This window comes from Hyperolius riggenbachi, chromosome 1 (assembly GCF_040937935.1).
Source record: "Hyperolius riggenbachi isolate aHypRig1 chromosome 1, aHypRig1.pri, whole genome shotgun sequence".
In the NCBI taxonomy this organism is placed as follows: Eukaryota; Metazoa; Chordata; class Amphibia; order Anura; family Hyperoliidae; genus Hyperolius; species Hyperolius riggenbachi.
The window spans coordinates 621,527,486-621,553,563 of NC_090646.1; the positions used below are offsets into that span (position 1 = coordinate 621,527,486).

General features: G+C 45.4%; 2 protein-coding genes across 3 annotated transcripts in view; one reads left to right on the forward strand and one right to left on the reverse strand.

The window, feature by feature from the left end:
- Positions 1 to 26,078, reverse strand: part of RPL37 (ribosomal protein L37) — a 263,271-nt gene that overhangs the window by 57,014 nt on the left and 180,179 nt on the right. The gene's annotated exons all lie outside the window — the stretch shown is intronic.
- Positions 20,930 to 26,078, forward strand: part of C7 (complement C7) — a 122,948-nt gene continuing 117,799 nt past the window's right edge. Inside the window, exon 1 of the mRNA XM_068250956.1 lies at positions 20,930 to 21,019. Coding sequence (XP_068107057.1) covers positions 21,014 to 21,019 — 6 coding nt within the window. The 5' untranslated portion in view covers positions 20,930 to 21,013. The remainder of the gene's footprint in view (positions 21,020 to 26,078) is intronic.

Sequence of the window (26,078 nt, forward strand, 5' to 3'; positions counted from 1 at the left end):
ATCCTCTCCTTTCCCCCCTACCGCCGCAGCTGTTACTGGTGATCACTACGATCTGCCAGCAATCGTAGTGATCACGTGATCAGCAGACTGAGGGGAGATGTCAGCTGTCATATGACAGTCAGGGCGGCAGCACCACCTGCTGGACATAGATTCAAACTACCTGTAATCAGAGAAAAAGCATGTGTGCATCAACCAAGTGAACCTGACAAATCTGGCTTTGCAAATTTGGCCTATTGGCTAATCACGAGACATTGCTCATGCAAATAAGCATTTGCTTTCGCATGCCTAAATATGCAGGGTCAAAACCAAAAACCGCAAAACAATCGCCCTGCGGGAATTAGTTCATGCTATACAGCACTATCCAGGGGCGCCACGAGGAGGCTTCCCATTGCCCCCATACAACCGGGGGGCCGCGGGGGTCCCAGGCACTCTCACCACCTGGAACCCACACAGCGGCACCCCGGAGGTGGAGGCCAGGGGGTGCAGGCGATCTCCCCAGCGTGGCCAGCGCCGGGAAGAGCCGCCCGCACACACCTCCCAGGATTAAAAACAGGCACTTACCTCAACGTCCATTGCGTTCTGCTATATGCGCATAACCTGGGCGCGGCACATAAGGGGCGGACAGGCGCAAATAGCCTGCTCCAGGGCTCTCACCTCCTAAAACAAGCCACTCACTACCTGCCCTCAGAAGAAAGAAATGCAATGCTAACTGTAATCAGAGAAAAAGCATGTGTGCATCAACCAAGTGAACCTGACAAATCTGGCTTTGCAAATTTGGCCTATTGGCTAATCACGAGACATTGCTCATGCAAATAAGCATTTGCTTTCGCATGCCTAAATATGCAGGGTCAAAACCAAAAACCGCAAAACAATCGCCCTGCGGGAATTAGTTCATGCTATACAGCACTATCCAGGGGCGCCACGAGGAGGCTTCCCATTGCCCCCATACAACCGGGGGGCCGCGGGGGTCCCAGGCACTCTCACCACCTGGAACCCACACAGCGGCACCCCGGAGGTGGAGGCCAGGGGGTGCAGGCGATCTCCCCAGCGTGGCCAGCGCCGGGAAGAGCCGCCCGCACACACCTCCCAGGATTAAAAACAGGCACTTACCTCAACGTCCATTGCGTTCTGCTATATGCGCATAACCTGGGCGCGACACATAAGGGGCGGACAGGCGCAAATAGCCTGCTCCAGGGCTCTCACCTCCTAAAACAAGCCACTCACTACCTGCCCTCAGAAGAAAGAAATGCAATGCTAACTGTAATCAGAGAAAAAGCATGTGTGCATCAACCAAGTGAACCTGACAAATCTGGCTTTGCAAATTTGGCCTATTGGCTAATCACGAGACATTGCTCATGCAAATAAGCATTTGCTTTCGCATGCCTAAATATGCAGGGTCAAAACCAAAAACCGCAAAACAATCGCCCTGCGGGAATTAGTTCATGCTATACAGCACTATCCAGGGGCGCCACGAGGAGGCTTCCCATTGCCATAGATCCCAATCCCATAGATTCAAACTACGTCAGTTCCCAAAAGGTTAAGAATGCAAATCACACCGACCATTGCTTTTTAGTAGGAGGGCTTTTTCAGTCTCTATTAGCCCCCAATACTTTCCTAGTGGTTTGGGTCACCCCGAGCTGCTTGGTTACTCTGTTATGATGAACAGGAAGACCCAGAGCATCATGTAACCTGTGGCCTCCATAAAGCTAATGTGTATACAGAATATGCAACAAGATCAGTCTGCTTCATCTCTAGGCTGAGTAATGACCTCTCTGACACAGTGCAGACCAGGCAGGCATGGCAAACATTCAGCAGACCTGGACACAGGCAGCCACATTAGTGCTTTCCATTAGAGAACAGCTTTTAAGCAAACAGTTTAAACTGCATAAAGGTTATACTTATTATTATTATTGATTTATAAAGCGCCAACATATTCCGTGGTGCTGTACAAAGGAAGAAACAAACATAGGGTACAATAATACAGACAATGGTACTCCAATATACAAAATGCAGAGTTGGTACAAAATACAGAATTGATACAAAATACAGAATTGATACAAAATACAGAATTGGTAATTGCAGTGACAAAAGTAACATGATGAATAAAATGTATAACAAGTTACAAGACACAAAAGGGGTAGAGAGAGTATCAAAAAGTAGCCAGTGGAGGATTTGCTGCCCCCAAATACCAGCTTGAAGAAAAACTGTTATGAGTGTGTCTCATGCCTTACGCTTAATACTCACCTGGGGTTGGATCGGGGAACTTCACAGCGTTTCCTATGCAAGCATTTTCAAAAAGCTGGTTTCGTTGCATATTATGCAAAAATGCTTTAAAAACGCACATAATGAGACTCAATGGAAACACAATAGTATGCGTTTTTCATGCGTTTTCCATGCGTTTTTTGTGTTTTTGTAAAAAAAAATTGTTTTGTGATGTATTTTTACTTCCTGTTGTCTTCCTAGTTATTTGCATAAAACGCAATTGTAAAACGCATGAAAAATGCATACAAATCGTTTAGTATATGCGAACCGTAAATGCATTAAAAAGCACGCAAAACGCTTGAAAATTGCAGCTGCGGTAAAAAATGCTAACGCAAACGCACAGAAACGCACACACAAAAAAACGCACATGACTTACAATGCAGCCTTTCATGTTATGTTATGTGTGCACCTACCCACAATGTTTTGAAGACAAAGATTTGTAGACAGTTCCTATTCAATGTCAGTGTGCAGCAGGCTCTTGTGTACAGCGCCCAGCCCCCAACCTCTCTACCCCTCCCCAAGTGTTGTGTTCTGTAGTGATGCTGAATAATTCTGCAGAGCCATTCAGCTCCATCAGAGATGGACAGAGTGAGTGTAATAAGCTGAGGAGGGGAGCACACTCATCTGTCAGTTTTCTGTATGCGTTTTCTGCACACTATGGGGTTAATTTACTATAACAAATAGTGTGCCTTATCAGAGTTAACGTGCCTTAATAAAGGCTCCCTGCAAATCCGATTTGCAATTCCGATTCCGATTCTGATTTTCCCTGAATGCTTTCAACTTAAAAACCCAGAAAAAACGCAGCATGCAGTAATGATTAAAAATTGGAAATCAGAATCGCATGTAAAAAACGACTAAAAATCGGAATCGGATTCGCATGCAGTGTGCAGGGAGCCTTAGCATGCCTTAGAGTAGCATAGTGAGCGCAACAAAGAGCTCCACTCGTCCTGCCCTGAACCCCTGCAGGTCCAATCACTTTAAAGGACTATGGCCTCGATTCATCAACACTTAGCAAATTTGTTAACAACAGTTTGGTAAAATACCGAATTTGTTAACTTCATTTCAGGATTCATCAAAGTTATCTACAGCTGTTAGCGAACATTCGGTAACGATTCGGTAACGATTCGCTAAAACGGAATAAAGTGCAATTCATGAAAAAGAAAGTGGGCGTGGTTTAGCGTTACATTTAGGATTATTATCTCCTTCACTGCTCTGTCGTTATTCCTGTCAGATCATTGCTGACAGAGAAGATGGAGCCATTTGAAGTGGTTATGTATCAGCTGAGAGTGATTCAAAGGCGCAGAAGGGCAAGAATAAGGTCTGCAACCATATAAATTTGTAAGAGAATAGATTTATTTGCTATAACACGACATCTGCATTTCTCTTGAATCATCTTGTAAGAGAACACAGGCAGTGTCAGGGTTAACTAATTTGCTAGCTGCACTATAATTTTTTAGAAAAGGTTCCTATCAAATTGTGGGATTGTCCCAACCACTTTCAGAATCCTGGTCCAGGTGTAAAGCCCTATTCAGAATGTTGCTACGTAGTGCTCAAAGGACTGCCTTTTACCCACAATTCCATGGGAATCTTATGGCCTTGTGTTAAAGTACCACTGTAAAATGGAAATATCGACACGTTACCGAATGGTTACCGAATTGTTATCGAATTCACACCGAATGAGGAAAAACCTTGATGAATACAACTAGAAATCGCTAAACTTCGAATTCGGTAATTTAACAAACTGGAAAAAGTTATCTCAAAGAGAATGATGAATCGAGGCCTATGGCCTCGATTCATCAACACTTAGCAAATTTGTTAACAACAGTTTGGTAAAATACCGAATTTGTTAACTTCATTTCAGGATTCATCAAAGTTATCTACAGCTGTTAGCGAACATTCGGTAACGATTCGGTAACGATTCAGATTTTCATGCGGGAACAGCTTTTATGAATGCCCACTTTGCTAAATGGTCGGGAAAATCCGCTGTTTTGAGCGGAACACTTGCGGTAAAGTTTTATGAATAGAGCCCTATGTGCGTTCCTAGCCGTTTTTCCAGATCGTGTACAGGCAGACTTTCCGCATAGAAACGGCTACTAATGTTTTCTAATGGCCTCGTTCACATGTATGCGTATGAGACGCATACGTTTCTCATCCACATTGCTGCACGCAGTTCTGTGCGTCATGCATAGAAACGGACGCAATGAAAGTCTATGGACGCGTATCAAAAACGCGTACTATTGCGTTTTTAGCATACGTTTCCCTCTGCGGTTCCCATAATTCTTCTTTTTCCCCCGGGTCACGTGTATGTGCAAAACGCAACAGAAAACGCATTCAAACACAATAAAAACGCATGCTTTTTTCAACTTGCATGTCTTCTAATTTATACGCGTTCTACAAATGCTGACAGTCTGAACAGGCGTTAATTTGCCTTCTTAAAACAGAAGAAAATCTGCAATAATTCAGCTATAAATAAACATTTGTTGTTACCCACAATGCACTGCTACTAAATATGCAAATTATTCAATTTCACTCTTGGTAAGTTAAGCAAGCCTATAGCTTTAAGTTTTTCACAGTCATATCACACCCACATGTGACAGTCTATTTCAGACATTTGGTCCTCATCAGTACATAGCAGGGATTGATAAGACTGTATGAGATAGGGCTTGGACCAGTACAACAGAGTAACCAAGCAGCTCAGGGTGACCCAAACTACTAAGAATCTATAGGAGGATAAAAGAGACCAAAAAGCCCTCCTACTAAAAAAAAGAAAAGCTTGGTGTAATATTCCTTCTTAAAACAGAAGCAAATCTGCAATAATTCAGCTATAAGTGAACATTTGTGGTTACCCACAATGCACTGCTACTGAATATGCAAATGATTCCTCTTTGCCCTTGTTTTGATTGATATGACACTTCTTCTTCTTGCTTGAAGGTTGAGGCACTTACTCTATTATATATATAGATAATGAATCCCAAGACACAAAATTGGAAGAGAGCCCTGCTCTTGCCAGCTTACAATCTAAAGGAATGGGAGTGAGGACAAGAGGTGGGGTAGTATACAATTGTCATACCTAGAGACAGTGTGTTTTAGGATATCTAGTGGGAGTGCAACTTGACTTTAGGACAAATGGGAAGTGGCCTAGAGGCCTGAGCGGGTCTAATTTTTCAGACCTGACACCCGCTTTCTGGTGAATCTGGTACCCGCAGACCCGCTACCTGCACCCAACCCACAACCCAATTAAATTAAAACGGGTACCTGAACCCGACCCGCATTTTGGGTACCCAACCTGATGACCTGCTCAGTTTAAATTTTTCAGACCTGCAACCCGCTTTCTGGTGAATCTGCTACCCGCACCCGACCTGCAACCTGATTAAAATCAAAATAGGTACCCGAACCCGACCTGCATTTTGGGTAAACCACCGGTACCCGACCCGATGCAGACCTCTAAAGTGGCCTAACTCATAACAAGTGAGTTTTTAGAGAGCGTTTAAAAGTAACAAAGATTAGAGAGTGACAGATTTGTTGGGGGAGGGCATTGCAGAGGAGGGGTGAAGCGCGTGCAAAATCTTGTATACGTGAATGTGAGGAGGTAATTCTAGAGGAGGACAACAGAAGATCATGTGCAGATATGACAGTGAGATTACAATTGGGTTGGTATCTGGAAACCAGTGAGGAGATGTACAGGGGAAAGAGATTGTGGAGAGCTTTGTAGGTTAGGGTTAAGAGTTTAAACTGGATCCTCTGGTTAATTGGATCAATAAGGCGCGCGGCTAGGGCCATGCAGGCGCCATGGCCAGCGACAGAGCCATTCGCCAAAAACGAAACTAAGCTCCGGCTGGAGACACCCGATGCTCGTTTAGTACTGGCGTGGGCACAGGTTGACTGCAGGGGGCCGGTAGAAGTCTTAGGTAAATAAAGCTGTTTTTCTCCCTTAAGTTTCCCTTTAAAGGGAACCTAAAACGAGGCTTCCATATTTTTTTTTCTTTTAAGCAATACCAGTTGCCTAGCTATCCTGCTGATCTCTTTGGCTGCAACGGTGTTTGAATCACACACCTGAGACAAGCATGCAGCTAATCCAGTCAGACTTCAGTCAGAGCACCTGATCTGCATGCTTGTTCAGGGTCTATGGCTAAAAGTATTAAAGGAAGAGGATCAGCAGGACAGCCAGGCAATATGCTTTGTTTAAAAGGAATCAAAAAGAGAATACATATGGCATCCTCTAAATCCCTCTCACTTTAGGTTCCCTTTAAGTAGCGCTACAGAGAGTGTACAGAAGTGTTTTGTAACATTATGTAAAAAAGTTGGATACAACATGTTCTGAATGTACTAAGTACTTATAAAGTCTCCACTGTGTATCCTGACCTTGTGTTATCTTCAAGTCCCGCCTTGTGACATTTATCAGATGGTGCAGCAGACATGATGCAGACTTTCACCCATTCCAGTAAAAGATGGGGAGGAGAGGTCACAGCACTGGTATCTGTGACAGGAAACAGACCCCGGGCCGCATTTCTTGCGAACAGAGACAGAGGAAAACAACAGAGTAACCAAGCAGCTCAGGGTGACCCAAACCACTAGGAAAACCAAGCATCTTATCCCAAGATCACATATAGAAGGGTCTACATAAGTAATGACCTGGAAAACAATGCACAATCCTAACTATTATATAGAAAAGGAGGAAAGGGAAAGTTGGAAGATTGCCATTAATAATCTTGTACAAGAAAACAAAAACACAAAGGTCGAAATACAGGAAATATAACATACAATAAACAATCACTAATTGCAACAGTACTGAAAACAAATCAACTCACTTTAACATTATTTTCATCAGTTTAAAGGAAACCTAAGATGAAAAACACCCCAGGTTTTATTTTGTCCCTCGGATTCCGACCGGTCCTCTCTGTTGCACAATCCTGGCCACAATTGCGTTCCAGTGGCCCGGGAGCATTCAGGACAACTGTAAAGAGTGGGATAAGGAGACTTATTTCCTTTTAATTAATACCAGTTGCCTGGCAGCCCTACTGATGTATTTGGTTGCAGGAGTGTCTGAATAACACGGTAAACAAGCATGCAGCTAGACTTGTCAGATCTGACAATAGTGTCAGAAACACCTGCATGCTTGTTCAGGGGCTATGAACATATTAGAGGCAGAGGATCAGCAGGGCTGCCAGGCAACTGGTATTGTTCAAAAGGAAATAAAATGGTAGCCTCCATATCCCTCTCATTACTGTCAGTCTTTGTGAACTGTGTATGTGCAGAACGCGCTCCCAGCTGTGGAAGCACAATCAGGGTGTGCAGTGTCCCGTGACTGGGTCAGTTGGCGAATTTATCAGGCCGGACATCTGCAGAGGAGAGGAATCATGTGACCAGATGGACCACACGGGGGCTGGAGGAAGCCTAGGTACGTATAGAACCAGAGGTGCTACTTATCTGAGTTAAAGGGGGTTTTGGGAGGCGCCCGGTCAGGGCAGTTTCTAGGCTAAATTGTACCCAAAGCGAGGATGTAAATATTGCACCCCCTCCCCTCCCAACTCCTTGTACTTGAGAACCCTTACTCTTTAGGGACAGTCACACAGCCACAGGTCACAAGTAGATCTGCCTACTTACTTGAGACCAGCCGCTCATCCAGGAGGAAGCAGGGACCAGGAGAACACACAGATGAAGGGAGACCGGAAAGCCATCTCCTTCATGGGCACTGTGCACTAACAGCCTGCAGTACCGCTACAGGACATAAGGTGTCATCACGCGGAGGTGACGTGATGATAACTTGATGTCTGACGCAGGCAGCCTAGCAGGAGTCAAGGAAGGTGATCGCGCTGGTAATCTTCTTCCTTCTTCCATTTGGCTGCACTGTGTCACCAGCTCCCTATCGGTTATGTCCTTCTGCCTGCGCCCCTCTTCTTCTATTTGCTGGTCTGGGCCAAGGGCTATTGCTCTGCCCGCACTGCCCAAGAAACCGCCCTGTGCCCGTGTGCAAGTTCTATATACAGTAACAGTACTATATTCTAGATCACTAAAATTAAAATAGATAGAGGTATCTTACCTCTTCTGATGACTCACACCAAATTAATGGAAAATATTTTTTATTGATAATGTGTTGACAATGCTTTTTGCAGGTACTCCCCCGCTTCCTCAAGTCAACAACACAGAGTAAACCTCATCTGAGGTCTGTATGGAGTGTGGGCGCCTGTATAGTCTATTTCAGGTCCACTATAAAGCTTAAAGAAACACAGGACCTGTTGTTTTGGAGATGCTCTGATCTTGTCATCTAGCCATTAAGATGATAGTACAGGAAATAATTATACAGTAAAAGTAACAAAAAATGTGAAGAAGAAAATTTATTCAGAACAAGAGAGAATTATACAGATGAAAATTGAAAAATGCTGCTGTTGAATAAATGTAAATAAAACTGAAAGAAGCATATTGACGGTACCGGTCTTCTGTGGTATTTGGATATTGGCAGTCTGGAGAGTACTGCCAGGCGGACCGTGGCACGTCGTCTGATCTTCTGATGGTGAGCTCCTCTGCAACTTCTATCTACATGATGAAAATGAAACAGCATATAAAGGATCATATATTATATATATATATATATATATATATATATATATATATATATACTAGCTGGTCGCCCGGCGTTGCCCGGGTATGTAATTGGCTAGTGTTACCTCTGCCCACTTTTTCTAATCCTAACACACAATTACTCAAGGATGACCTAGTTTGTGAGCTTTGCGGTCTTTGGCATCAATAATTGGCATTGAAATAAAATAAATCTAATTGGCTGTGGCTCCACTCCTTTGAAAATTAATAGGTGAATTTTGATTAGCTTTTGAAGGCTCCACCCACTTTTCTGAATATTAATCCCAGTCACCCAGTGACCAACTGTGCAAAGTTTAAAGAGACTCTGAAGCGAGAATAAATCTCGCTTCAGAGCTCATAAATAGCAGGTGCACGTGTGCCCCTGCTAAACCGCCGCTAAAGCGTGGCTTAACGGGGGTCCCTTCACCCCCAAAACGACCACTGCGACACTTGGTCGCAGATTTGGTCGTGATTTATTGCTTCCTGGAAGCAGGGCTAAAGGCTGCAGCCCTGCCTCCAGTCGCGTCTGTCAGACGCGCATCGCCGCCTCTCCCCCGCCCCTCTCAGTGAAGGAAGACTGAGAGGGGCGGGGGAGAGGCGGAGATACGCGCTGACAGACGCGCGTGGGGCAGGGCTGCGGCGGCTAGCCCTGCCCCAACCAGGAAGCGCTCCCCGGGTGTATCGAGGGGGATTTGGGGGTGAAGGGACCCCCGTTAAGCCGCGCTATAGCGGCGTTTTAGCAGGGGCACGCTATTCTCGCTTCAGACTCTCTTTAAGAAACCTGCCATTGACAGAGTAAGAAAAACAAAAGTTTGCTTTCTTAAAACAGAAAGAATTTGTGATAATTCAGGTTGGAGTGAGCTTAAAATGTCTCCCAGTGCATCACTGTTGAATATTAGAGATGGGCCGAACCTCCGATTTTAGGTTCGCGAACCGGGTTCGCGAACTTTCGCGTAACGTTCGGTTCGCGTTAAAGTTCGCGAACCGCAATAGACTTCAATGGGGATGCGAACTTAGAAAAAAAATAATAATTATGCTGGCCACAAAACTGATGGAAAAGATGTTTCAAGGGGTCTAACACCTGGAGGGGGGCATGGCAGAGTGGGATACATGCCAAAAGTCCCGGGGAAAAATCTGGATTTGACGCAAAGCAGCGTTTTAAGGGCAGAAATCACATTGAATGCTAAATGACAGGCCTAAAGTGCTTTAAAACATAAACATCTTGCATGTGTATACATCAATCAGGTAGTGTAATTAAGGTACTGCTTCACACTGACACACCAAACTCACCGTGTAACGCACCGCAAACAGCTGTTTGTGTAGTGATGGCCGTGCTGGACTGGTGCGCACCATGGCGAGAGTGCAGGTTTTGGTGGCTTTACAGCCCATATGGTCGCCTGGCTGATGTAGCTGAATGACAGAACAGTGACTGTCCAGCTGATCAAATTTGGTCTGACCACAATGAAGCAACGACCTTATTATCTTTTGTGTGCCCCCCGAGACACTCATCTAGGCGCCGGTCATTGCTTCATTGTGATACGCAAGCCCCTTCACCATGGCAAGGTAATGATCACGAAGGGGAATGGGCACATGTACATGCCTTTTCTTTTGTTGTTGCAGCTGCCCGCAGTGCAGCCAGAAAAATTAGGCAGTCATGTACACGCACCAGAAAAATTATTACAGCGGCCGCTGCTAGCAGCGGCCTAAAAAATTCAGCAATCCGCCTGGAGTCCCGGACCCTGTTGGTGGTGGCAGAGAAGGTAGTCAAGCGGCCTGCAGGCAGACATGCTGTGTGGAGGGACTGTGAGTGACTTAGTCTTCTTGGGGCAGGCCAGGCAGCCAGTCACACGGCGTGCAGGCAGAGATGCTGTGTGTGCGGGGACTGACTTAGTCTTGGGGCGGGCAGCAGCCCTCCGGGATCCATGCCTCATTCATTTTGATAAGGTGAGGTACTTAACACTTTTGTGACTTAGGCGACTTCTCTTCTCTGTGACAATGCCTCCAGCTGCGCTGAAGGTCCTTTCTGACAGGACGCTTGCGGCAGGGCAGGAGAGAAGTTGGATGGCAAATTTGGACAGCTCTGGCCACAGGTCAAGCCTGCGCACCCAGTAGTTCAAGGGTTCCTCATCGCTGTTCACAGCAGTGTCTACATCCACACTTAAGGCCAGGTAGTCGGCTACCTGCCGTTCCAGGCGTTGGTGGAGGGTGGATCCGGAAGGGCTACGGCGAGGCGTTGGACTAAAGAACGTTCGCATGTCCGACATCACCATGAGATCGCTGGAGCGTCCTGTCTTTGACTGCGTGGACACGGGAGGAGGATTAGTGGCAGTGGTACCTTGCTGGCGTTGTGCTGTCACATCACCCTTAAAGGCATTGTAAAGCATAGTTGACAGCTGGTTCTGCATGTGCTGCATCCTTTCCACCTTCCGGTGAGTTGGTAACAGGTCCGCCACTTTGTGCCTGTACCGAGGGTCTAGTAGTGTGGCCACCCAGTACAGCTCATTCCCCTTGAGGTTTTTTATATGGGGGTCCCTCAACAGGCAGGACAGCATAAAAGACGACATCTGCACAAAGTCGGATCCAGTACCCTCCATCTCCTCTTGCTCTTCCTTAGTGACGTCAGGTAAGTCAACCTCCTCCCCCCAGCCGCGAACAATACCACGGGAAGGTTGAGCAGCACAAGCCCCTTGCGACGCCTGCTGCGGTTGTTCTCCTGCCGCTGTCCCCTCCTCCTCCTCCTCCTCCCCCAAAGAAACACCTTGCTCATCATCCTCTGAGTCTGACTCGTCTTCTGCACACGACTTCTCTTCTTCCTCCTCCTCCCCCCTCTGTGCTGCCGCAGGTGTTGAGGAAACAGCTGGGTCTGATGAAAATTGGTCCCATGCCTGTTCCTGCCGTAACGGTTCCTGGTCACGCTCATTCACAGCTTCATCCGCCACTCTACGCACAGCACGCTCCAAGAAGTAAGCGTAGGGAATTAAGTCGCTGATGGTGCCCTCACTGCGGCTCACCAGGTTGGTCACCTCCTCAAACGGCCGCATGAGCCTGCATGCATTTTTCATCAGTGTCCAGTTGTCGGGCCAGAACATCCCCATCTTCCCAGACTGTTTCATTCTACTGTAGTTGTAGAGGTAGTGGGTCACGGCTTTCTTCTGTTCTAGCAGGCGGGAGAACATGAGCAGGGTCGAGTTCCAGCGAGTCGGGCTATCGCAAATGAGGCGTCTCACCGGCATGTTGTTTTTGCGCCGAATTTCCGCAAAGCGTGCCATGGCTGTGTAAGACTGCCTCGAATGCCCACAGAACTTCCTGGCCTGCTTCAGGACATTCACTAAGCCAGGGTACTTTGCCACAAATCTTTGAACCACTAGATTCATGACATGTGCCATGCAGGGTATGTGTGTCAGCTTCCCCATATGCAAAGCGGCAAGCAGATTGCTGCCGTTGTCGCACACCACGTTGCCTATCTCCAGGTGGTGCGGGGTCAGCCACTCATCCACCTGTTTCTTAAGAGCAGCCAGGAGTGCTGCTCCAGTGTGACTCTCCGCTTTGAGACAAGACATGTCTAAGATGGCGTGACACCGTCTTACCTGGCATGCAGCATAGGCCCTGCGGAGCTGGGGCTGTGTAGCTGGAGAGGAGAACTGCCACTCAGCCAAGGAGGAGGAGGACAGCGAAGAGCATGTAGCAGGAGGAGAGGAGGTGGCAGGAGGCCTGCCTGCAAGCCGTGGAGGTGTCACAATTTGGTCCGCTGCGCCCTGCTTGCCATCGTTCACCACCAGGTTCACCCAATGGGCTGTGTACATAATGTAGCGGCCCTGCCCGTGCTTGGCAGACCAGGCATCCGTGGTCAGGTGTACCCTTGACCCAACGCTCTTCGCAAGAGATGACACCACTTGCCTCTCAACTTCACGGTGCAGTTGGGGTATGGCCTTTCTCGAAAAATAAGTGCGGCCTGGCATCTTCCACTGCGGTGTTCTGATGGCCACAAATTTACGGAAGGCCTCAGAGTCCACCAGCCGGTATGGTAACAGCTGCCGAGCTAACAGTTCCGCCATGCCAGCTGTCAGACGCGGGGCAAGGGGGTGACTGGCCGAAATTGGCTTCTTCCGCTCAAACATTTCCTTCACGGACACCTGACTGCTGTTGTGGGCAGAGGAGCAGGAACCGCTCAAGGGCAGAGGCGGAGTGGAGGAGGGTGCCTGTGAAGGTGGAAGGGAGAAAGCGGCAGAAGCAGATAATGCACCTGATGGAGGAGGAAGAGGAGAAGGAGGGTGGCTTTGCTTTTGTGTGCTGCTGCTGCTTTTGCTCAGGTGGCCATCCCATTGCTGTTTGTGCCTTTTCTCCAAGTGCCTTCGTAAGGCACTTGTCCCTACGTGAGTGTTGGCCTTTCCACGGCTCAATTTTTGTTGGCAGAGCGAACAGATGGCTTTGGTGCGATCTGAGGCACACACATTAAAAAATGTCCACACCGCTGAGCCACCCTGGGATGTGGGCACTATGGGGACCTCAGCAGCTGATGCTGAAGGGTAAGTTGGCTGGCTGTACATAGGTGGCGATACATGGTGCCGGACTCTGCCACCAGCTGTTTCTGACGAAGAGCTGCCCCAGCTTCTTTCAGCAACTTCTCTCCTCCTACTACTCTCTGACTCCCCCTCTGAACTGTCCCCCTCTTCATCTCCTCTATTGGGAACATACAGAGGATCCCTATCATCGTCATCATCGTAGTCATCCTGCCCAGCTTCGCTTGACTCAGAAAAATCCAAACATGCACCATCAGTAGGTCCTTCATCCTCCTTACACGTTACATCCATAGTGTTGCCGCGTAACGCAGACATATGAGCTGGTGAAAATGTATCTGGCTGTAACAACAATGGCTGTGCATCAGTGATTTCACCACTAAATAATTCTTGCGAAGTGTCAAATGCAGCGGAAGTGGTGCTAGTAGTAGCGCTGGTGGCTGAGCAAGATGAGGTGTTCTGTGTCGCTAAATACTCAACCACGTCCTGACAATCTTGGGACGTGATGGGACGTGCCTTCTTCCGAGCACTGTACTGTGGGCCAGGTCCACACGAAATTACATTTACACGACCTCGCGCAGACCTGCCGGGTGGCCTTCCTCTGGCTCTGGCACTACCTCTTCCTCTACCTGTTTTGTCCATATCGGGTATGCACGGAGTGGTATATCACACTGCGTCCACTCACGTAGGTAGGTGGGTTCACTTAACTGCACAGGTATGCGCACTGATGCGGTGGGTTCACTGAACAGAACAGGTATACAGTGGCGGGTTCACAGAACAGGTATGCAGTGGCAGGTTCACTGAACACAACAGGTATGCAGTGGCGGGTTCACTAAACAGGTATACAGTGGCGGGTCCACTGAACAGAACAGGTATGCAGTGGCGGGTTCACTGAACACAACAGGTATGCAGTGGCGGGTTCACTAAACAGGTATACAGTGGCGGGTCCACTGAACAGAACAGGTATGCAGTGGCAGGTTCACTGAACAGAACAGGTATGCAGTGGCGGGTTCACAGAACAGGTATGCAGTGGTAGGTTCACTGAACACAACAGGTATGCAGTGGCGGGTTCACTAAACAGGTATACAGTGGCGGGTCCACTGAACAGAACAGGTATGCAGTGGCGGGTTCACTGAACACAACAGGTATGCAGTGGCGGGTTCACAGAACAGGTATGCAGTGGCAGGTTCACTGAACACAACAGGTATGCAGTGGCGGGTTCACTAAACAGTACAGGTATACAGTGGCGGGTTCACTGAACACAACAGGTATGCAGTGGCGGGTTCACTGAACAGGTATACAGTGGCGGGTTCACTGAACAGAACAGGTATGCAGTGGTGGGTTCACTGAACAGGTATGCAGTGGTGGGTTCACAGAACAGGTATGCAGTGGCGGGTTCACTGAACAGTACAGGTATACAGTGGCGGGTTCACTTAACACAACAGGTATGCAGTGGCGGGTTCACTGAACACAACAGGTATGCAGTGGTGGGTTCACAGAACAGGTATGCAGTGGTGGGTTCACTGAACACAACAGGTATGAAGTGGCGGGTTCACTAAACAGTACAGGTATACAGTGGCGGGTTCACTGAACACAACAGGTATGCAGTGGCGGGTTCACTGAACAGGTATACAGTGGCGGGTTCACTGAACAGAACAGGTATGCAGTGGTGGGTTCACAGAACAGGTATGCAGTGGTGGGTTCACAGCACAGGTATGCAGTGGTGGGTTCACTGAACAGGTATACAGTGGCGGGTCCACTGAACAGAACAGGTATGCAGTGGCGGGTTCACTGAACAGAACAGGTATACAGTGGCGGGTTCACAGAACAGGTATGCAGTGGCAGGTTCACTGAACACAACAGGTATGCTGTGGCGGGGTCACTAAACAGGTATACAGTGGTGGGTCCACTGAACAGAACAGGTATGCAGTGGCGGGTTCACTGAACACAACAGGTATGCAGTGGCGGGTTCACAGCACAGGTATGCAGTGGTGGGTTCACAGCACAGGTATGCAGTGGTGGGTTCACTGAACAGGTATGCAGTGGTGGGTTCACAGAACAGGTATGCAGTGGCAGGTTCACTGAACAGGTATGCAGTGGTGGGTTCACAGAACAGGTATGCAGTGGCAGGTTCACTGAACAGGTATGCAGTGGTGGGTTCACAGCACAGGTATGCAGTGGTGGGTTCACTGAACAGGTATGCAGTGGTGGGTTCACAGCACAGGTATGCAGTGGTGGGTTCACAGAACAGGTATGCAGTGGTAGGTTCACAGCACAGGTATGCAGTGGTGGGTTCACAGCACAGGTATGCAGTGGTGGGTTCACTGAACAGGTATGCAGTGGTGGGTTCACAGAACAGGTATGCAGTGGCAGGTTCACTGAACAGGTATGCAGTGGTGGGTTCACTGAACAGGTATGCAGTGGTGGGTTCACTGAACAGGTATGCAGTGGTGGGTTCACAGAACAGGTATGCAGTGGCAGGTTCACTGAACAGGTATGCAGTGGTGGGTTCACAGCACAGGTATGCAGTGGTGGGTTCACTGAACAGGTATGCAGTGGTGGGTTCACAGCACAGGTATGCAGTGGTGGGTTCACAGCACAGGTATGCAGTGGTGGGTTCACAGCACAGGTATGCAGTGGTGGGTTCACAGCACAGGTATGCAGTGGTGGGTTCACAGAACAGGTATGCAGCCAGACAGGAACAAGTTAAGCCTAACTAATCTTTCCCTGAGAGACAGTCTGCAGCAGCTCGCCCTACTCTCACTAACGCAGGCAGCACACGAGTGACCGTAATGGCCGCCGCTGCCTGCCTTATATAAGGGGGGGGGGGGGGGGTGGGGCTCCAGGGGCTAGTGTAGCCTAATTGGCTACACTGGGCCTGCTGACTGTGATGTAGAGGGTCAAAGTTGACCCTCTATGTGCATTATGGGGCGAACCGAACTTCCGCAAAGGTTCGCCTGCGGGACGCGAACGCGAACCACTGAAGTTCGCATGGAACCGTTCGCAGGCGAACCGTTCGGCCCAACTCTATTGAATATATGCAAATTAACCATTGTTACCCTTAAAAGCTAAACACACCTCCAAAACTGCTGGAATTAAATGATGTGTCAGTTTGTTAATTTGTACAGAGCCATAATAATCCAACATGCATACAGACTGTTTTGGATTGTTTGATCCTAATCAGTACATGGCATGGATTAATTTGGCTCTATGCAGTAGGGCTTGTAACACCGAGAGGTACAGACTAACCAGCAAGCTCATGGTGACCCAGAACTCATTGGAGTGTGTAAGGGACTACAATGGTCCTAAAAGCCCCCTTACTAAGATGTTAAGAAAAACAAAAGTTTGCTTTCTTAAAATAGAAAGAATTTGCGATAATTCAGGTTGGAGTGAGCTTGAGATGTCTCCCAGAGCATCACTGCTGAATATATGCAAATTAACCATTCTACTGTTAGAAGCTAAACACACCTCCAGTGTAACAGTGTAAGAATGGCTGCAGTTTATATTTTCCAGTATTTGTCTCTTTTTGGTTATGGGAATAAAAAGTATCCTATACTTTATTCCAGGTAATGTACTATGTGTGTGCCAAATTTCAGTTTACATTCTAGCAGTGAAATTTGTAATTTTCTCCATCCACTGATGTCCTAATGTTTCCCGGGTATGTAGTTGGCTGCTGTTGGCTGTGTTGACTTTTTCTAACCCTAACACACAATTGTCAATAGTCATTGACCAAGTTTGTGAGATTTGTGGTCTTTGGCATGAATAATTTTCATTGAAATGAAACACATCTGATTTGCTGTTTGTGGCCCCACCCCTTTTCTAAATATTTAACCCAGTCACCCAATGGTCAACTGTACCAGGTTTGAGGCTTGTGCCATTAACAGTGCAAAAATGGCAGCAATTAAATATTTGCCTTGAAAATCAATAGGTGAATTGTGATGGGTTTTTGTAGGCTCCACCCACTTTTCTGAATATTAATCCCAGTCACCCAGTGACCAACTGTGCAAAGTTTTAGAACCCTACAATTAATAGTGTAAGAATGGCTGCAGTTTACATTTTCCCAGTGAAATTTGTGTTTGTTTCCGCCCACTGATGACTTGGCATTGCCCAGGTATGTATTTGGCTGGTGTTGGCTCCGCCCACTTTTTCTAACCCTAACACAAAATTACTTAATGACCAAGTTTGTGAGCTTTGCGGTCTTTGGCATCAATAATTTGCATTGAAATAAAATAAATCTGATTGGCTGTGGCTCCACCCATTTTCTGAATTTGAACCCCAATCACCCAATGGCCAACTGTACCAGGTACAGGTGATTAACAGTGCAAGAGGCTTGTGCCATTAACAGTGCAAGAATGGCATCAATTAAATATTCCCCTTAAAGATTAATAGGTGGATTTTGATTGGCTTTTGTAGGCTCCACCCACTTTTCTGAATATTAATCTCAGTCACCCAGTGACCAACTGTGCAAAGTTTGAGAACCCTACCATTAATAGTGTAAGAATTGCTGCAGTTTACATTTTCTCAGTGAAATTTGTATTTGTCTCCGCCTACAGATGTCCCGGCATTGCCCGATTATGTATTTGGCTGGTGTTGGCTGCGCCCACTTTTCCTAACCCTAACACACAATTACTCAATGACCAAGTTTGTGAGCTTTGCGGTCTTTGGCATCAATAACCTGCATTCAAATGAAACAAATCATATTGGCTGTTTGGGGCTCCACCCCCTTATATAAATTTAAACCCCAGTCACGCAATGATCAACTGTACCAGGTTTGAGGCTTGTGCCATTAACAGTGCAAGAATGGCAGCAATGAAATATTCCCCTGAAAAATCAATAGGTAATTTTTGATTGTTTTTTGTAGGCTCCACCCACTTTTCTGAATAGTAACCCCAGTCACCCAGTAACCAACTGTGCAAAGTTTGAGAACCCTACCATTAACAGTGTAAGAATGGCTGCTGTTTACATTTTCCCAGTAAAATTTGTATTTGTCTCCGCCCACTTATGACCCGGCGTTGCCCGCTTATGTATTTGGCTGGTGTTGGCCGTGCCCACTTTCCTAACCCTAACACACAATTAATCAATTACTCAATTACCAAGTTTGTGAGCTTTGCGGGAATGAGAACATGGATCCATCATGCCTTGTTACCACTGTGCAGGCTGGTGGTGGTGGTGTAATGGTGTGGGGGATGTTTTCTTGGCACACTTTAGGCCCCTTAGTGCCAATTGGGCATCGTTTAAATGCCATGGGCTACCTGAGCATTGTTTCTGACCATGCCCATCCCTTCATAACCACCATGTACCCATCCTCTGATGGCTACTTCCAGCAGGATAATGCACCATGTCATAAAGCTCGAATCATTTCAAATTGGTTTCTTGAACATGACAATAAGTTCACTGTACTAAAATGGCCCCCACAGTCAACAGATCTCAATCCAATAGAGCATATTTGGGATGTGATGGAACGGGAGCTTCATGCCCTGGATGTGCATCCCACAAATCTCCATCAACTGCAAGATGCTATCCTATAAATATGGGCCAACATTTCTAAAGAATGCTTTCAGCACCTTGTTGAATCAATGTCACGTAGAATTAAGGCCGTTCTGAAGGCAAAAGGGGGTCAAACACCGTATTAGTATGGTGTTCCTAATAATCCTTTAAGTGAGTGTATGTTATAAACACTTTAAAGAGAGTCTGAAGCGAGAATAAATCTTGCTTCAGAGCTCATAGTTAGCAGGGGCATGTGTGCCCCTGCTAAAACGCCGCTATCCCGCGGCTTAACGGCGGTCCCTTCACCCCAAATCCCCTCCGTACAGCCGGGGAGCGCTTCCGCATTGGGGCAGGGCTAACCGCCACAGCCCTGCCTCCCGCGCGCCTATTAGACGCGTACCTCCGCCTCTCCCCCGCCCCTCTCAGTCTTCCTTCACTAAGATGGGCGGGGAGAGGCGGCGATGCGCGTCTGATAGACTTGCTGAGAGGCAGGGCTGCAGCCGTTAGTCCTGCCTCCAGGAAGAGAAAATTTACGACCAAGTTGACAACCAAGTTTGGGTTTGGGGGTGAAGGGACCCCTGTTTAGCCGCGGGATAGCGGCGTTTTAGCAGGGGCACACATGCCCCTGCTAACTATGAGCTCTGAAGCGAGATTTATTCTCGCTTCCACTCTGATGTCTACACTTTCATGGTAATTTGCTACAGACATGCCTTAACCAGTTCACCCCCAAGGGTTTTTATCCTAACGGACCAGAGCAATTTTCAGTTGTCAGTGCTCCTCCCTTTTATTCCCTAATAACTTTATTACTACTTATCACAAGAAAATGATCTATACCTCGTTTTTTTCGCCACCAATTAGGCTTTCTGTGGATAGTACATTTTGCTAAGAATTTTTTTATTTTAAATGCGTTTAATGAGAAAAACCGAAAAAAAAGAAAAAAAATCATTATTTCTCAGTTTTCAACCATTATAGTTTTAAAATTAAACATTCTCTTGTGGATAAAACAAACACGGTTTATTTGCCAAGTTGTCCCAATTATTAAACAGTTTAAATGATGTCCCTATCACAATGTATGGCGACAGTATATTATTTTGAAATATAAGTGTTATTTTTCTGTTGTGTTTTTTTTTTTTATTCTGGCCATAATTACAAGCCCCTATGTAATAAATTAAAATTAATTTCCCACCATAAAATATAAATTAACAAAGCTGAGTCCCTAAGGCAACTATTTATTTATTTTTTTTAGCTGATTTTTTTTTTACAAGTGTTTTTTTTGGGGGGGAGAGGGTTGGAAGTGTTATTTTATTAATGATCTGTATGTACTTGAAAATGAATGTATTTTGTAGGTGTAATGTACTTTTTGGCCACAAGATGGCGCTAGTGAACACTCATAGGAAATGTTCACTTTTTTTTTTTTTTTCCCTTCACTTTATTTAATTGTTACATTTCCTGTTATTGTGAATGGACGTAGCCGCTGTTCGCGGTCACGTCCATTCACTCCAGGCACTGCGATTGGGTAGAGGACCGTTCGGTCCTCTTCCCCAATCACCCAGCACGGAAGCCCGACGGAAAAAGCGGCGGACACACGGCGGTAGCAGCGGCGGGAACGCGGGACGTATTAAAACGTCATGTTGCTGTTAATAGTGGTAAGCATGACGTTTTAATACGTTAGGTTGTCAGTAAATGGTTAAAGGACAACTGAAGGCAGAGGGATATGGAGGCTGCCATATTTATTTCCTTTTAAGCAGTACCAGTTGCCTGGCTATCCTGCTGATTCTCTGTCTCTAATACTTTTCACAAACATGCAGCAGATCAGGTGTTTCTGACATGATTGTCAAATCTGACAAGATTAGCTGCATGCTTGTTTCTGGCGTTATAAGAAAATAAATGTGGCAGCCTTCATTTTCTTCTCACTTCAGTTGTCCTTTAATAACACATATGGGCCCATATACTGTATTTAGCATGTGGGTGCTGCTATTAAGCCTTGAAGAACAAAAGGTACTTCTAAAAGAAGAACAGGGAGAAGTGGGTGGTGATTTCACTAGACAGGATGCAGAGAGGGATTATCCCTGACTACAAAAACACTGGACTGCTGTGTATGTGAGACTCTCATGCAAGGGCACTCCTGAAACATCTCGCAGCTCATCTGACCAGAAGAACCACCTCCCAACATGAGGGTAAGAGATATGCTCTGCATCCCTATGGACGTGTCTGGGGCAGTGTGCTTGCTATTATATACACAGCTCATATACAAATGTCTAAAAAGGTATTTTAAAAAATTCAATTTTTATACAGAGAAGCATGTTTCACAAGTTGAGCAGCCTAATGCCTGGTCCACACGATGCAACTTTCCGTCAGATTGACGGTCGATTATTTCCAACAGGTTAGATTTGATTTCCAATAGTTTTTCTGATCGATTTTGTATAGAAGTGATCAGAAAATCGATCAGAAAAACAATCAGAAATCAGATCGGACCTGTAGGAAATAATACATTTCATTGTCACTCTGTTGGAAAATTGTATTGTGTTTACCAGGCATTGAAGTTCTGCGAGTTCTTTGTTTTGTATTTATTTTGTTTTGTATTTTTTTTTGTGTTTTTGACATGTGAGTTATTTTTTGACACAGCATAGTGTACCTCATTTATATGTTGCAAGTTGACTGAAAGGGATACTTAAAGGAGTACTGTAGGGGAGTAGGGGGAAAAAGAGTTGAACTTACCCGGGGCTTCTAATGGTCCCCTGCGGATGTACTGTCTGCTCAGCCACTCACCGATGCTCTGAACCCGCCTCCGGTTCACTTTTGGAATTTCCGACTTTAAAGTTGGGAAACCACTGCGCCTGCGCGCCCGTGACCTCGTTCCAGCTGACATCACCAGAAGTGTACCGCACGAGCGGCTGTTTCCTGATTCATTAGCCTGCAGCCGGCGATGCAGATCTGCGTCGCTGGTCCTGCAGCTGCCACTTTGCCGATGCGCGTTATGAGTGCGCGGTCGGCAAGTGGTTAAAGAGAAGATGGAAATTATCACCTAGGAGAAAACGTAGGAGAAAAAGTGAATTGCAAATGGCCCATTTCTTTATAGTAAATTGTTCTATCTAACTTAGGCCTAGTGCACACCAAAAACCACTAGCAGATCTGCAAAACGCTAGCGTTTTTTGAAGCGTTTTTTTCTTATTATTATGAAGCGTTTTGCGGTTTTGTGTAGCGTTTTTTTGTGTAGCAGATTACAGATATTGTTACAGTAAAGCTGTTACTGAACAGCTACTGGAACAAAAACGCCTGGAAAACCGCTCTGATTTGGCGTTTTATCAAGTGTTTTGCGTTTTTCCTATACTTAACATTGGAGGCAGAAACGCCTCCGAAATCCAAAAAATGCTGCAGCACGGGAGTTTGCGTTTCTGCAAAACGCCTCCCGCTCTGGTGTGCACCACCCCATTGAAATACATTACCCAAGCGTTTCCACATCCGCAAACGGTTCTAAAAACGCTACCAAAACCGCTCGGTGTGCACTAGGCCTTAGGGCCTGTTTCCACTACATGCAGATTGGATGCAGAATGGATACAGAAAAACTGACTCCAATGAATGCCTCTGGGAAAATCTGCATCAGAAAAATTGCGTTTAGTGGAAACAGGCCCATAAGCTTTCATTGCAGTCAGTTTTTTTGCATTCATTCTGCATCCAATCTGCGTGTAGTGGAAATGAGCCCTTAACCAGTTCAGCCTACAGGTGTTTCACCTTCAGCACGCAGACACTTTTCCCCTTTCAGCACTCCTCCCATTCATTCCCCAATAACTTTTTCACTACTCATCACACATAAATGATTTATATCTTGTTTTTTTTTGCCACAAATCAAGCTTTTTGTGAGCGATACTTGTTTTCAGTAAATACTTTATTTTCTATGCATTTTATAGTGAAAAACCAAGGAAAAAATGAAAAAATACACTATTTCTCAAATTCCATCCCCTATAGTTTTAAAATAAACAATATTACTATAGATAAAATACACACATTTTATTTGCCCATATGTCTTGGTTATCACAACATATAAATTATGTCCCTAGTACAAAGTATAGTGACAGTATATTGTTTGGAAATAAAGGTGTATTTTTTCTATGTTGTGTTTTTTGTTTTCTCATTGTACACTACCAAGGATTAAAAGTCCTTATTTGCGGTGAAGCACATGCGAAATCTTATATACGTATTATGAGGTGTGTCATGGAGTGCATTTGCCTTATTAATCATATGCAAAAAATGTCCCTCATCTCAAGAGGTACCTCTCAATGCCTGCAGGAAAAAAGGGCGGCGTGAAAAAAAGGGCCCGGCTGGATAACGAAATGGCGCTGGTGGATACCGAAATCTGATAATGATAAACATTGTTGTCAAACTTGGTTAACGATAAATACTGCTGTAAAAACAATAAATACCATTGTAAATACAGACTGGAAATGATAATGAAAAGATATTAACGTTAAAAATCGTTAAGTAATTCAACAATACAGCTTAACCCAAACTTACTCTCACACAGAGCCCTCCCCTGGTGGTGCCTAAAACTAACCACTCCCCTAGTGGCGCCTAACCCTAACCACCCCCCTGGTGACGCCTAACCCTAACCCCCCGGTGGTGCCTAACCCTAACCCCCTCTGGTGGCGCCTAACCGTAATTACCCCCCTGGTGGCGCCTAACCCTAATTACCCCCCCCTGTGGCGCTTAACTTTAACCACCCCCTGGTAGTGTCTAGCCCTAACCACCCTCCTGGTGGTGCCTAAACCTAACCCTTCCCCCTGCAGAAACACCCTTTTACACATAGAAACGATAATATCTTTGATAACGTAAAATCTGTTCATACAAACAAATTAATAGGACAAAAACTATAACGTTGCAAGCGTCTAAAACAATAGCATACTTCAAAAACTTTAATGTTCTAATGTCATTAATGATATTTATTGCGGCACCCTTTTTTTTCTGCTATTTTCACTTTATTAACGATAATTGCATTAGAGTCTATAATGGCGCCCTTTTCTTCCACCCTCAGCCGGCGCCCTTTTTTCCTGCTACCCTCTCAATGTAATTGTAATACGGTACAATTAAAACATTCAATTTTACTGTTTATTCTACCAAAATGATATGAATAGAGTCTAAATCTAAAAGAATCTTTTTCTTTATTGAGGAAAAAATGAACAATTATTCTGTTTTTTCGATAAAAATCTAACCGGACATGTTAGAAAAATCCGGGTAATTGTTTCTGAAATTGTATAGTGTATGGTAACTTGTATAAGATAAGATATATATATATACTGTATATAAGATATCGTTTTTCTCAGATTTTGAGAAAAACTGAACGTTCATATATGGTACCTCGAAAACAATTTTAAAAAGTGTTCGATCAAACTGAATAATTGATTGAATTTCTCTGATCGAAAAAAGAAAAAAAAATTGTTCACCCTGTATGAGCAGCATTAGAATGTGTGCATCTCTCACCAAGGAGAAAACTTAGGAGGAAAAGTGAATTAACTCGAGGTATGGCCAGATCACCCATTAGATACTGTAGATCCTTCTCTAATTGAATCTGCTTATTATTGATTTATAAAGCGCCAACATATTACGTGGCGCTGTACAAAGTAAGAAACAAACATGGGGTACAGTAATACAGACAATGGTGCACACTAATATACAAGATACATAATTAGTGACAAAATACAAAAATGAAACAGCATACAGAATACAAAATACAGAAGTTGTAATGACAGTGATAAAAATAACATGATGAATAAAATGTATAATGATTTCCAAGACACAAAAGTAGGGATGGTCGGAAATGCCAATTCTGATTCCGCGGTAATTCCGCATTCCGCCATTGCCAAATACCGATTCCGCTTTCCGCTACCAATTTCCGCATTCCAATGCGGAATTTCCGCCGGAAATCGCGGAAATTCCGCCCGACTTTAACATCGATTTTTTCAAAAGCTATAAGGTCTTTTTGAAAACTTTTTTTGCTTCTTGTTAAGAAGATTCTGTTTAATAAACCCTGAAAATTAGGTCGGCGGATTTTTCCTGTAATGTAAATGCAGAAAATAGGCAGAAGCAGATTTTCTGCATTTTACATTACAGTAAAAATCCGCCGACTTTAGCGGTTAATAGCAAAGCCCCCTTAAGGGCTGGAACCCACAAGAGCGTTTTTTTGAGCATTTTGGCAGCGCTGCGATACGCTAGCGTTTTGCCAAAACACTCAGCTGATGTTAATGGATGGGGCAACTTCCACAGGAGCGTTTGCGTTTCACAGAAACGCAAAAGCAGGACCTGCAGCATTTTGGGAGCGTTAGCGCTTCAATGTAAAGTATTGAAGCGCTAGCAGAAACGCTCAGCAAAACCTAAACTGAGCGGTTTTGCTAGCGTTTTGCGGTTCAACACACTGTAACAAAATTAAAAATAATTCACAGGACCATTTAGGATAAAAACGCGAAACGCAAAACGCTACACAACCGCTGAGCAAAAAAATACAAATGTTGCAAAACGCGACCGAAAACGCGCATGAATCCGCTTGCAAACCGCTCAGACAAAACGCTAGCGGTTGCGTTTTGCGTTTGCGGATTTCAGTGGGTTCCATGCCTTAGTCCTAGAAACACCAAATTTTCAGGGGTTATTAAACTGAATCTTGTGAACAAGATGCGAAAAAAGACCTTATAGTTTTTGAGAAAATCAATGTTAAAGTCGGGTGGAATTTCCGCGATTTCCGGCGGAAATCCACCTAACGCACTTGCATTACCGATTTCCGCATTCCGATGCGGAAATGCAATTTCCGATCGGAATTTCGGACATTGCATTTCTGTGGAATCCGAATGAGCATCCCTACACAAAAGGGGGAGAGCTCTGTGGTAAAAGTAAGCCATCGATCACCTACCATTCCTGCCCCACCCCCATTGCACAGAGATTTTCCAACGTACGATTTGTGCAGTTTATCAATCGAAAGTCAATTGATCACATGTATTCAAGCAACCGTTTACTAGAGCAGATTCTTTTTAAAGGGAACCTAAAGTGAGGCTTCCATATTTATTTTCTTTAAAGCAATACCAGATACCTGGCAATCCTGCTGATCTATTTGACTACAATATGCAGCTAATTCAGCCACACTTTAGTCAGAGCACCTGATCTGCATGCTTGTTCAGGGCCTATGGCTAAAAGTATTAAAGGCAGAGGATCAGCAGGATAGCAATATGCATTGTTTCAAAGAAAATAAATATG